This window comes from Lampris incognitus, chromosome 15, assembly GCF_029633865.1.
Source record: "Lampris incognitus isolate fLamInc1 chromosome 15, fLamInc1.hap2, whole genome shotgun sequence".
NCBI classification, from domain to species: Eukaryota; Metazoa; Chordata; class Actinopteri; order Lampriformes; family Lampridae; genus Lampris; species Lampris incognitus.
The window spans coordinates 11,957,275-11,970,456 of NC_079225.1; the positions used below are offsets into that span (position 1 = coordinate 11,957,275).

Consider the following 13,182-nt stretch of genomic DNA (forward strand, 5'->3'; position numbering starts at 1 on the left):
CAGCAAGGATATTATCTCCCTCCGGGTCCAATGAAAGGACACTACCAATACATTTCACTCTCTGTCTCTTGCCAGGATTCTTTTGTCCTTTTGTAGAAAAATATAGAGTAAATGCACGTCCGGTCTTTTTCTCCCCATGACAGTGTGTGGTTTTCAGACTCTTTCCTCTCCCGGTGTATTCAGCACCAAAAGCAGGGACACACGGCTTTCCGGACGTGTACTGCATTGTTCTAAATGATATAGTGGTGTAACAACCACGGATGACTAGACTCGCTAGCCCCTGCCTAACGGGTCCGACCCTTTAGTCGACTGGTTAACTTATCCGCCCTTGGTGCGGGAGACCCGGGTTCGCGTCCCGGCTGCGGCGGTTCCCGGCTGCCCCCTGAATTCACCGCATGGGTGTCAGAAGTGGGACGGTGAGACCGCGAGGCCATCGGAAGCGCGTGCGCCCAGAGGCGTGAGGGAGCTGGTATGCTGAAGCGCGAGGACGTGCTTCCCGAAGGAGGGGGGTAGTGGAACAACCACAGATGACTAGACCCGCTAGCTGGCTAGCGAGTCGGGCCCTTTAGTTGACTGGTTATAGTAGTCTCCCGTGGTGCAGGAGACCCGGGTTCACGTCCCTGAATTCACCGCATGGGTGTCAGAAGTGGGATGGTGAGACCGCGAGGCCATCGGAAGCGCGTGCGCCCAGAGGCGTGAGGGAGCTGGTATGCTGAAGCGCGGGGACGTGCTTCCCGAAGGAGGGGGGTAGTGGAACAACCACGGATGACTAGACTCGCTAGCTGGCTAGCGGGTCGGGCCCTTTAGTCGACAGGTTAACATAGTCCCCCGTGGTGCAGGAGACCCGGGTTCACGTCCCGGCTGCCCCCTGAATTCACCGCATGGGTGTCAGAAGTGGGACGGTGAGACCGCGAGGCCATCGGAAGCGCGTGCGCCCAGAGGCGTGAGGGAGCTGGTATGCTGAAGCGCGAGGACGTGCTTCCCGAAGGAGGGGGGTAGTGGAACAACCACAGATGACTAGACCCGCTAGCTGGCTAGCGAGTCGGGCCCTTTAGTTGACTGGTTATAGTAGTCTCCCGTGGTGCAGGAGACCCGGGTTCACGTCCCTGAATTCACCGCATGGGTGTCAGAAGTGGGATGGTGAGACCGCGAGGCCATCGGAAGCGCGTGCGCCCAGAGGCGTGAGGGAGCTGGTATGCTGAAGCGCGGGGACGTGCTTCCCGAAGGAGGGGGGTAGTGGAACAACCACGGATGACTAGACTCGCTAGCTGGCTAGCGGGTCGGGCCCTTTAGTCGACTGTTTAACGCAGTCCCCCATGGTGCAGGAGACCCGGGTTCACGTCCTGGCTACGGCAGTTCCCGGCTGCCCCCCTGAATTTGCTACAGTATGTATTTAATACGTCTGTCACCGTCGTTTCATGTACTCCTTTTGTCAAGCTCCAAGCTAACAAATAGAAATAGTTACACTGCTGAAAAGTAGTCCCCACACAACTTGCTGATATTTGACTTACAAACATTCATTTCCTGAACTGATACTCTGGATTGTTGGACTGTTGAGCAGCATGCGTTTTGTACAACTCCTGTTCATTGCTGTTACAGCTGGAAAGGGGGGGGGGGCTGTTGCTGGTTCCTTTCATCCAGAGATGCTTGAATGTTGCTTTTCAGTCATAACTTGAATTGTCGTGGTTTTCATGCAGCGTCCACTTGTGTTTCCCCTTACCCCAGGAGCGAGAGGAGAAGGTGCGGCTCCAGGCCCAGATCAAGAGGCTGTGGGAGGACAACCAGAGACTACAGGAGGAGTCCCAGACCTCAGCCACCAAGCTCAAGAAGTTCACCGAGTGGGTCTTCAACACTATCGACATGAACTGACCGCGGCGCACATGCCGTCTTGAACACACAAACACAAATACAGAAACACAAGCACAACTGTACACAGCCGCACACAGTCTGAGAGGGAGGCATATAATATGAGCATCATTCACCGCAGGTTCGAGGATTTGTTTCCGATTCTTTGACTGCTAAACTCCCGAGCAGCAAGGACACGTCTCTTCCTCAAGCTTCAGCTGAAGAGGTCGTTATTATCCCCTAACCCGTCCCCCTCAACCCACAATCCCCTTGTGATACCACTAAGGATGCGACTCTGGGGGAAAACCAGATGCCGTTTATCGGATAATGAAGGACTTCCCTCTGTTCTCCTACCGTGCCAAAAGACTCGTCACCACATGGACCTTTCTCTTCCCTCGCCTGGCCAAAATATTTTCACCAAATTGCCAACAAACGGGAGCGCTGCTTTCCCTCGAATCTTTTTTGATCCGGGTGTGTCACTGGTCTTCTTTTTTTTCCCCCAGCGACAAAGATCTCCCCCCCTCCCGCTTGCTCTCAGTTTACGGACTTCTCTTTTCAGGATGACTTGGATATGTGACCTCCCAAGGTACTTGATAGGTTGTGCTTTTATTCACTCCCACCACCCCCAAAAGAGAAAACTTCCATCTCGCCTTTTCCTATCAGTGAGTTTGGACTCTATCTGCAGTCTGTTGAAGTTGGTCCAACCTTCCCCAGGAGAGATGCTCCCTGGAATGCAGGTGACTTTAACACCGAGGTCTTTCAGACGTTAAAACGTCAAGTCAGACAGCCGGACGACAGTCCAGCCAGCCCGGCATGCAGGTGTCTGCACTAACACACACACACACCACACACACCACATTTTGACAACTCTGACAGACCGCAGGGTAGATTTCCGTTTCCTTGTTCCACTGACGGGGGCTGAAGAAGTGCAGAGCTTCCCTGTGCTGTCTCCGTTTCCTAGCAGCAGAAGTTTATCTGACCTATTGGTTTCAAACTACGGCTTTTTCCTCTACCAGCCATTGACTGAGAGGAGATGTGCTTTTATACCGGGTTTGCTCATTACCCCCCTCTGTATCCGTGAGGTCCAGGCTGCCATTCCTGTCTAGAACTGCCGCACAAGTAGAGTCTTAACTCCAGTATATTCAGAAGCCATCAGCATTGGTGCCATATTAAAAACACTGATGTCCAGAGTGCTTTGGTTAACTGTCCATGTCTTAAAAGCAATAGGAAGACATTTTGACTCTTTCTGTCCCTCTCAAAAGAAGGAAAAGGGACGGGTTCGACTCGGAATCAGACGTGTTGAACCAGGCTTGGGAGTCGGACCTGCCGTCCCCCTGCCACACACACAAAAAGACCAAAGTCCCTTCCACATAAGCAATCAAGACTTCTTCAGGTTCTGACGAGGCACACCCAACGAAGGGACGTGGAACAGAGAGGACTTCCACTTAAAAGGAGGGTTGAAACCCGACCGACCATAAATGACGAGACATTTTTGGGCGGGTTGGGGTGTGGGTGGGAGGTGTTCCCAGATTAATTTATTTCCTTGTATTATATTCCCAGTTGAGAAAAAACAAAGTCTATACGTACAGTATGACTGACGTCAGTGTTTAGTTTATCAGGAAAGGGTCACGTGCTATATTATTTAAATAGCTTTTCTTTCGTCACTCTGGCCTGATGATATGGGGTTTTTAGTACGTGTTGTTTTGTGGTGCCCGAGCCTGCTGTTGTGTTGCTTTCAGTGCCCCCTAGTGGTGACAAGTGGGAATGTCAATCTTCTTTAATGTTGCCGCCACTTGTATTTCTTCTGTATGCCTCTTTTAGACTCAGTCAGATACCCATCGAGAGTCCAGAATAACAGCTCCAGGGGGGAGAGAGAGAGAGAGAGAGAGAGAGAGAGAGAGAGAGAGAGAGAGAGAGAGAGAGAGAGGAAATACTCACAAGTTAACCTGGACGAAACAACCCGAGGGGAGTGTGTTTGTTGACAAGGGAACAAGCCCAGAGTGTTTGTCGACAAGGGACCAGACTACGTTGGAGCACGTGTGTGCATGGCCAGGAAAGTACATGCAGAGGCCTCTATATACTAGCATTTGCTAGCATTAGCCGATACAATAACCTTTCCCCAAACACTCTGAAGGCCCCTTTTTTCGACCAGGTGCCTGAAACTGCAGAGAAGACTTGGGACCAATTCAGTCACTTAAAACGTGTGTATCAAAACTGTAGTTCAGGTAAGAGTTTAGGTAAGGTAGATGTTTTTCCTCCTTAGTTCTTGTTCTGAAGGGGACTTGAGAGCCCTTTGCCGGCAAAAAAAGATTTCTATTTTTGGATGTCTTGAGATTAACTTTGGAATTGGTGGAATCCATAGCGTAACCCTGGAGCGCAGTGCAGTCAGCGGTTGCAGCCGAAGCACAAAGAACACACCGGAAGAAGATGTAAAATAGTACTATATGAAAGTAGGAGTCTATGTAAATGTGATGAACGCTACAAGGGACCGCTCCACTCTGTTGCTGCGTTGTCGGAGTGGTTCGTGTTTTCTCGGAAGGGTTCAGGGGTCTCGGTTCTGTTCTAGGAATCTTGCCGGTCTGCGTGGACCACCGGTATGGACGTGGTCCCCGGCAAAACAACCAGCACGGTGAGGTAGGTTGGTGTTTTGCTGGGTCATTGTTTTCACATAGCTTACATGTAAGTAATAAACTGTTGTCCAACGCTAATACATTTTTTTTTCTCTTTTGCTTGGTGTTTCTTTAAGCTAAACCCACGGTTGAATAATCATTGGCGAAAAGATCCAACTTTAGCTGACTGTCCCACTATGTACCGACTGGTTTCCATTCCCAGATCCAAAACTGTGATAACAAAATTTGAATGGGGGGGGGGGGGGGTTGGTATTTTATAAGAGATGGATAGTGCTCTAGTTTTTGTATTTCTGATGAAGTATGACCAGGTTATAACGCTTCTATAACCTGCAGTTTGTTTTGTTCACAACTTTAAAATTGTTAATCCAGTTGGATATTAGATATAGTTGTAAACTCTATACACGCACACGCACACACACACACACACGGACACACACACACACGCTCCATCGTCTGTCACACTAGGCCAGTACTCCAGCTATGAATGTTCAGCCATGTGACAACACACGTTTTAGTATTCCTCTCCATCTTTATCCTTTATGTTCCGTTTGTTTTCTGACTTTTCAGATGAACATATATATATATATATATATATATATATATATATATATATATATATATATATATATATATATATATATATATATATATATACATATGTGTGTGTACCCTGTGATGGCCTGTCCAGGGTGTCTCCTTGCCATGATTGCTGGGATAGGCTCCAGCATCCCGCGACCCCAATTAGGATAAGCGGCTTGGATAATGTATATATATATATACATATATATTTATATATGTATATATATATATGAAGAATGTGAATGTTAACAAGTTCAGATGTTATATTTTGTTGTAATCCGTGTTCATTTCTTTTCAAGAACATTTGCACAGTGTTTGCAGGTTTTGGATGGGAAATTTAAATGAATCCATTCCTGGGTAGATTTATCTTAAATATCCCTGAAGTTTCCCTGTAGCCTTTTTCTTTCCCCGGTCGGTGTGTTTTGGTTTTTGGTTTTTGTTTTGTATGAAGGAAAAAGTGCTCGTACCGTGCAAGTCTCCCTCCACGTAGAGCTGTAGAAGGCGGGGCTTGGCGGACAGGGCGGGGCCGGCTGTCGCTATAGGAACCGTGCTGTCAGCCGGACACTCAGTCAGCGGACGGGTGGCGAAGCTCGTGAGTCCTGACTTCCTGCGTCGCCTCGGTCGCCGTCCACAGGGATTTCCCCTCGCCGCCGGAAACACAACGTGAGACGAGCCGCTCTGGTCCGGAGATGTGCGCGCGTCTTAAAGAGGACAGCTAATTCAAACGCACACACACACACACACACACACACACACACACACAACAAAGTTTACATCCCATGTTTATTTCCTTTGTAAAGTTTCAAGGTATGAGGAGACATTTGCAGTGATCACGGTATTAAAAGTTTCTGAAATAAACGAATGCTGTATTGATTTGCGGTGCTTTCATTTATTCCCCCCCCCCCCCCATTCAAACCAGATGGAAATGTTGCTGTATACTGGAGACGACCTACCGTGTCACACATGTAGGCCTCGTAGGACCGGTCAGAGCCTTGTAGTCCAGACCAAGTCTTCAGTCGGACTCCCGAGTCAAGTCCGTCCAACTCGACACCAACGGGGCCAAAACTTCTGCGATAACTGCCACCAGTAAAGTGCAAGTCGTTTTTTTTGGGGGAGGGGGGACCCCCCTTTTCTCCCTAGTTGGGGGGACCCCCCCTTTTTCTCCCTAGTTGTACTTGGCCAGTCACCCCACTGTTCTGAGTCGCTACTCCACCCCCCTCTGCCGATCCGGGGAGGGCTGCAGACTACCACATGCCTCCTCCCATACATGTGGAGTCGCCAGCCACTTCTTTTCACCTGACGGTGAGGAGTTTCACCAGGGGGACGTAGCGCGTGGGAGGATCACGCTATTCCCCCCCAGTTCCCCCTCCCCCCTGAACAGGCGCCCCGGCCGATCAGAGGAGGCGCTAGTGCGGCGACCAGGACACATACCCACATCCGGCTTCCCACCCGCAGAGACGGCCAATCGTGTCTGTAGGGACGCCAACCAAGCTGGAGGTAACACGGGGATTCGAACCGGCGGTCCCCGTGTTGGTAGGCAGTGAAACAGACCGCTACGCTACCCGGACGCCGCAAGTCCAGTTTAACACCGTGACCGTAGCTGTAGTTGTGTACCACTGTGGAAAAGCCAACCTCTTGCTTCACTGTAATATTTAAGCTCTTTTAGTCCTTTGTTGAAGAAGGACAGTTTCACAATCCAGTTTTCCAGTGTTTGAGACAAGTGAATGATAATAAAAACACAGTAGACTGCTCTTTATCTCTTAAAAGGAAGTTTGATATTCATCCAGAAAAAAAAAGGTATATTAAAGTTTCAACCGGTCTCAAAAAAAAGCTATCACGAGTCCCCGCTGTCCAAGACCCGAGTCGAGTCCGAGTCGCGCTGCTGTGAAGAGCAGGACAGGACCGAGTCCATACTGGATGGAGTCCTGCAGGCCGACGGGGTCGGTGGCTGCTGCTTGTGTCTGCTCTGTAACTCTTGCAGGGAGACGGAAAGGGTGGAGGCAGGACTGGGGTTTACGCTGCCGTCGCTTCAAGCTCCAACGCTCTGCTCTCAGACCTCCGCTCGGCGGATTACTTTACAACTGTCCGAGCAAAACAACCGTTAGGATGGTGTTCTGACACGTGTTTGAGACAGCCCTGAACGCAAACCAGGTCGTTTTTATAACCTGCTTCTCGCTGGCCTGTATTCATATGTGTGTAGATGGATGGGGACAATACATTGTCTGTTGCGGAGGGTCATATTCCCCTTGCTTGAAGCCAGAGGATGGCCTACCTCAGCACTAGTGGTGGATCTAGAGCTTTTTTCCTGGGGTGGCAAGACTGTGTCCCAGAGGTGGGAGCTGCCACCCCTGTAGATCCGCGCCTGTGAGGGGGGGGGGGGAGGGGGGGATTCTAAATCGGCGACTTCTGTTTGAGATGAGTTTGGCGCGGGTCTCATTGACCTTCACCATGCATGTACACAAAATATACTTTAAAAACATATTATCTGATTTATAAATGGGGTGGCAAGGCTGTGTCCCAGAGGTGGCAGCTGCGACCCCGTAGATCCGCCCCTGCTCAGCACTAATCTTAGTCAGGGACCATGACATCAGACAGACGCAGGGAACTGACGCCATACTGGGCCGCTGACCATGTACAGCAGCAGAATGACCTCCGCTTACTCTACGATCACACGGGATGGGGAAAACCACAAACTGTGGGGCCGTCCCCGGAAAACGGGTTGGGGCCTTCTTGGGCTGTCGCAGGCCGTCACGGCAGGGTCTCGGAGGAGTCAAGTCGGTTGTATTTGTGTAGCCCAAATACCGCAAATTACAAATCCGCCTCAGGGGGCTTTGCAGCAACACAACATCCTGTCCGGAGGCCCTCGCGCCGGATAAGGAACGACTCCCTAAAAAAAAAATCCTTTAAACGGGGAGAAACCTCAGGGAGCGCAGCAGAGGAGGGATCTCTCTCCCAAGACGCACAACGTGCAACGGATGTTGTGTTACACAATTTACACAACACTGAAAGAGGATAACAGAATTATAATGGAATTATAAAACCCACGAAGATTGACATGAGGAGGATGCCGAGCAGTGTCCAGAGGCCACCGGAACAGCCCAGGACCCGAGCCACGTGACCACCATCACCGTGTAGACCTGGCAGGAGGACTCAGCATGCGGTCCCAGCATGAGAAAGGTGTGGACTGTAAGAGCCGTGCCTCATATTTCACGTATCCACTATCCTTTAGTTGTGCGTTATTGTGCTGAAGAGACGTCTGGACGTTTTTAACCCCCCACATTTCCAGGGCAGGTCTTTCTTAGTACGCATTCTTCTCCTCGGTCACGTGCAAGGTCACCCAGGGATTCACACCTGCAGTTCCACATGTCTACAGCTGGGGGCCGCCCTAGTGCAAGCGGTCCAACGCAGTGGCTGCTGAGGAATCTCACTGGCTCGAGGGCCCCCCGTGTGCTCACGGGGGGCCTCGCTGGAAAGTTTCGAGGAAGAAGACCGGCGATGAACCTCATCCCGCTCTTCCAAATGTTTCCCAGTGTTCGGAACCGTCGGCCCGGTTCTGTCATCCTCGGAGCCAGAGCCTCCTCAGGGACGCTTGACACAGAGATGTTTAACCTCGGCTCCTCGGCGGGCCTGAAGAGCGCCGTGAATCACACCAGACACTTCTGGATGAGGGGAGCAGGCCTCGCCGGCCGTATTCTGATTTTTGTGTTTCTCTTTCTGTAGCTTCTCTTGCGCTTGTTTAATCTATTTCGCCCCAAGCTAAACATAAAATCTGCCTGTTTGGCAGAGTGCTGCCATCCTTTCGGAGCTGTCTTTCTGCCTTTAAATGGTCCCTTGTTAAAGTCATTGCTAACTTCAGTCTGTGATTGTTCTGGTGGTCGGCAAGCTGTCTCGGAGGACACGCACACACACACACACACACTATCTGGCATCCCCATCATTCATACTTGGCTGTAACACCGTGGTGAAACTTTTATTCAAAGGCCCAGACTGCCGGGAAGAAAAAGATCTTTTGCCAGCTTTACACTGGGATCATTCGTACCAGGTTGTCTAGGGAGGCAGCTGAGATGTGGCCTAAAAATGTTCAGGGCTGTCGGGATAAACCGTGCGTGCAACGCAGTGCGGTTCGATCACACGCCTGTTTACATGAACCGAACAGCGAGGACGAGTGCAACAACGGGAATCGGACGGCTGATCCCGTTTCTGTTGACCGGGGCTGCAAGGCCGAACCCAGTATGTCGACACAGACAGACTCCAGACAGGGTTTCAGTAAAAACAAGTCCTTCGATGCCAGACAAGACGAGGAGCAGACGGGGGAACACTGCGTCCGGGGCAAGAGCGCACAGGGGGGAGGGGGACCTTGACCAAACCGGGAGGCGGGAAGACGAGCGGGACTCCACGGAGATGGACCGACGGCCGGAGGCAGGGGCCGGACAGGAGCAGACGGGACTGCAGAATCATGGAAAGCAGGGTTAGACGGGGAAACAATAGACTAGGAAACGATGAAAGGTTTAAAGGCTGGAAGGGTAGACTGACTAAGCAGGCGCTACGATCTGGCAAGGTGGATGTGGCAAGGCTGGGTAGGTGGTGGACCGCTGCTCTGCCTGCCGCACACCTGCCTCCAACCCCGGAGGCCCACGCACACAAACAAACAGGAAAGAGAAACTAGGGCAGGGGGAGTGGCCGAGATAAGGGAGACAATTAGGGAGACTGGGACGGAGAGGGTGAGTCCCGGGAGGGCGCGGGGGCGGATGTGACAGTTTTCATCTTCGCTTCTTTTCAGCTTCCCGGTGTTGCTTGTCCCGTCATCCGTAAGTATTGGTGTAGGTGCTGCAGGTGTGACGAGAAAACACGCGGCAGCGAAAGAGGCTGTAAATGCAAACCCACCCAGCTATACCCGGTTGACCACACACACACACACACACACACACAGACACACACACGCACTTCCCTGTGGACCTTCTCTCTTCCTGTTTACTCTTCCTCAATAATTCAGCTGGTCCAGAGTGGAGAGTACAGTTACCAGCCACGAGTAGACATCTCCAGAGAGAGAGAGAGAGAGACGGGGAGAGAGAGAGAGAGAGAGAGAGAGTTAGTTCAGCCAGAGTGGTCCATTAGTATCAATATTGTTTTGGATGATGGTTAGCCGGTAAGTGCATGCATTGATTTGTGAGTGTATTGATGTCCAGTCTCCCCACGTCTCTGTGCTAAATTGCAGAAGAGAGAAAAGGGGAACCAGCTTCATTTAGGGTGTGCTAGAGAGACGCTCCGTCTGTCTTCTGGCAACACTAAGCTGAATTGCAACGGCAAAGACTTCTATGCTGCTATGAGAATTACGATATGCCGCCAAAACCACTGCACACGTTACGATTTGACTTTTATGCAGTATGGCGTGGTAGTCTCTCTCTCTCTCTCTCACACACACACACACACACACATGCAACACAAAAATGCAACTACGCCTCTAGACAGTTGAACCCCTCCTGACGAAACAGACAACAGGAAATAGTGGGAGCATATGTTATGATAGATCGATCACTCGTCTTTCCAAGAGTCGTTAACGTACCAAATCGTATCCAACTCACCTCACAGAGGGGCTTACCATGGGTGAGACTGAACCCCCCCCCCCGACCCGACCCTGTCAGTGTTACAGCATTGGCACTATTGTGTACTGTATTGAGCTATAAAGTGGGCTGTTTTTGTTACATTCAGTGAGCCGACAACAAAACTGTGGAGATCCACACAGTAGCTCGACGCAGCATAAAATCACGTCACAACGCACACTCCCGTACAGCTGCCAACTGTCGTAAACCGCCAAAACACGGTACTCACGTACACGACAGTTATTATAATTAGTGTGAATGCATTCACACTATTGCTTTGCAGTTCTTTCTTTATTCCGCCCATTTTCTGACACTTTTTTAGCTCCTTCATACTTTTAGCTACTGAAACCATTCCACTGCCAAGATGTTCAACTCATTAAGGACATTATTGCTCCCCTTTCAGATTTTTCATACCTTTTGAACTTTTTGAAATATTCAACTTTTTTCAGCCATTTTTCGAATGGGAGTCAACGGGGGACTTTTGCAACCTTTCCACCTCTTTTACTCTTTCATACTTTTAGCCACTGAAACCATTCAAGTATCAAAATGTGCATCTCTTTAAGCCCATTGAGGCTCACATTTCGGGTTTTTTGAAATCTTTTATACTTTTAGACATATTAAGCTTTCTCTACTTTTTCAAAACAATGGAAGTCTATGGGGAAAGGTTGAAACTCTCATCACCTTTGAAGTGTATCGCCGCCTTCATTGTTTGAGCTAGAAACCCCATTTAAAGCTTAAACAGTTCAGGACATTCAGCTCTTTCAGAATCCTATTCAGATTTTTAAAATATTTTATCGTCTTTGAACAATTCAGCTCTAAAGTTTGGCAATTCTGCCATACTCTTTGCCTGTTAGAACGTTCAGTCCTATTGTGACGTCACATATCAATTTGAAACTCAACTGCCAGCCTAATTAGTGTGAATGCCTGCTTTGCAGTTCTTTATTAGTGGCACCACTTCCACTTTTTCATACTTTAAACTACAGAAACCATTCAACAATCAAACTATTTATGTATTTAGCACATTATGGCAAATTTTTCAGTTTTTTTATACCTTTAAAACTTTTAAAATATTCAGCCATTTCACATTTCAGTTTCCAGGTATTTCAGGTAGGCTAGTGACTTTCTGACTTGTCCTATTTATCCATTTTCAGCAATACTTTCGCGATTTCTTTCAGCAGCTCAGCATTCACACGCTTTTTCTGTGGAAAAGGCATTTTTCTAGTTATCATTCAGTCTCAGGCTGTTAGTTGACTCTGTTACTAGTTGAGGACACGTCACAACGCACACTCCCGTAAAGCCGCCAACTGTCGTAAAACACCAAAACACGGTACTCACGTACACGATAGTTACTATAATTATTATTCAGTCTCAGGCTGTTAGTTGACTCTGTTACTAGTTGAGGACACGTCACAACGCACACTCCCGTAAAGCTGCCAACTGTCGTAAAACGCTAAAACACGGTACTCATGTACACGACAGTTATTATAATTATTATTCAGTCTCAGGCTGTTAGTTGACTCTGTTGCTAGTTGAGGACACCTCACAACGCACACTCCCGTAAAGCTGCCAACTGTCGTAAAACACCAAAACACGGTACTCACGTACACGATAGTTACTATAATTATTATTCAGTCTCAGGCTGTTAGTTGACTCTGTTACTAGTTGAGGACACGTCACAACGCACTATCCCGTAAAGCTGCCAACTGTCGTAAAACGCCAAAACGCGGTACTCATGTACACGGCAGTTATTATAATTATTATTCAGTCTCAGGCTGTTAGTTGACTCTGTTACTAGTTGAGGACACGTCACAACGCACCTCCCGTAAAGCTGCCAACTGCCGTAAAACACCAAAACGCGGTACTCATGTACACGACAGTTATTATAATTATTATTCAGTCTCAGGCTGTTAGTTGACTCTGTTGCTAGTTGAGGACACCTCACAACGCACACTCCCGTAAAGCTGCCAACTGTCGTAAAACACCAAAACACGGTACTCACGTACACGATAGTTACTATAATTATTATTCAGTCTCAGGCTGTTAGTTGACTCTGTTACTAGTTGAGGACACGTCACAACGCACTATCCCGTAAAGCTGCCAACTGTCGTAAAACGCCAAAACGCGGTACTCATGTACACGGCAGTTATTATAATTATTATTCAGTCTCAGGCTGTTAGTTGACTCTGTTACTAGTTGAGGACACGTCACAACGCACTATCCCGTAAAGCTGCCAACTGTCGTAAAACGCCAAAACGCGGTACTCATGTACACGGCAGTTATTATAATTATTATTCAGTCTCAGGCTGTTAGTTGACTCTGTTACTGGTTGAGGACACGTCACAACGCACCTCCCGTAAAGCTGCCAACTGCCGTAAAACACCAAAACGCGGTACTCATGTACACGACAGTTATTATAATTATTATTCAGTCTCAGGCTGTTAGTTGACTCTGTTGCTAGTTGAGGACACCTCACAACGCACACTCCCGTAAAGCTGCCAACTGTCGTAAAACACCAAAACACGGTACAC

The 13,182-nt window shown here is 49.0% G+C and overlaps 1 protein-coding gene across 1 annotated transcript in view; it reads left to right on the forward strand.

Annotated features, from left to right (window-relative positions):
- Positions 1-3,373, forward strand: part of sipa1l1 (signal-induced proliferation-associated 1 like 1) — a 136,192-nt gene extending 132,819 nt beyond the window's left edge. The window contains exon 24 of the mRNA XM_056294123.1: positions 1,726-3,373. Within this exon, the coding sequence (XP_056150098.1) occupies positions 1,726-1,869 (144 nt within the window). The 3' untranslated portion in view covers positions 1,870-3,373. The remainder of the gene's footprint in view (positions 1-1,725) is intronic.
- Positions 3,374-13,182: the final 9,809 nt, after the last annotated feature.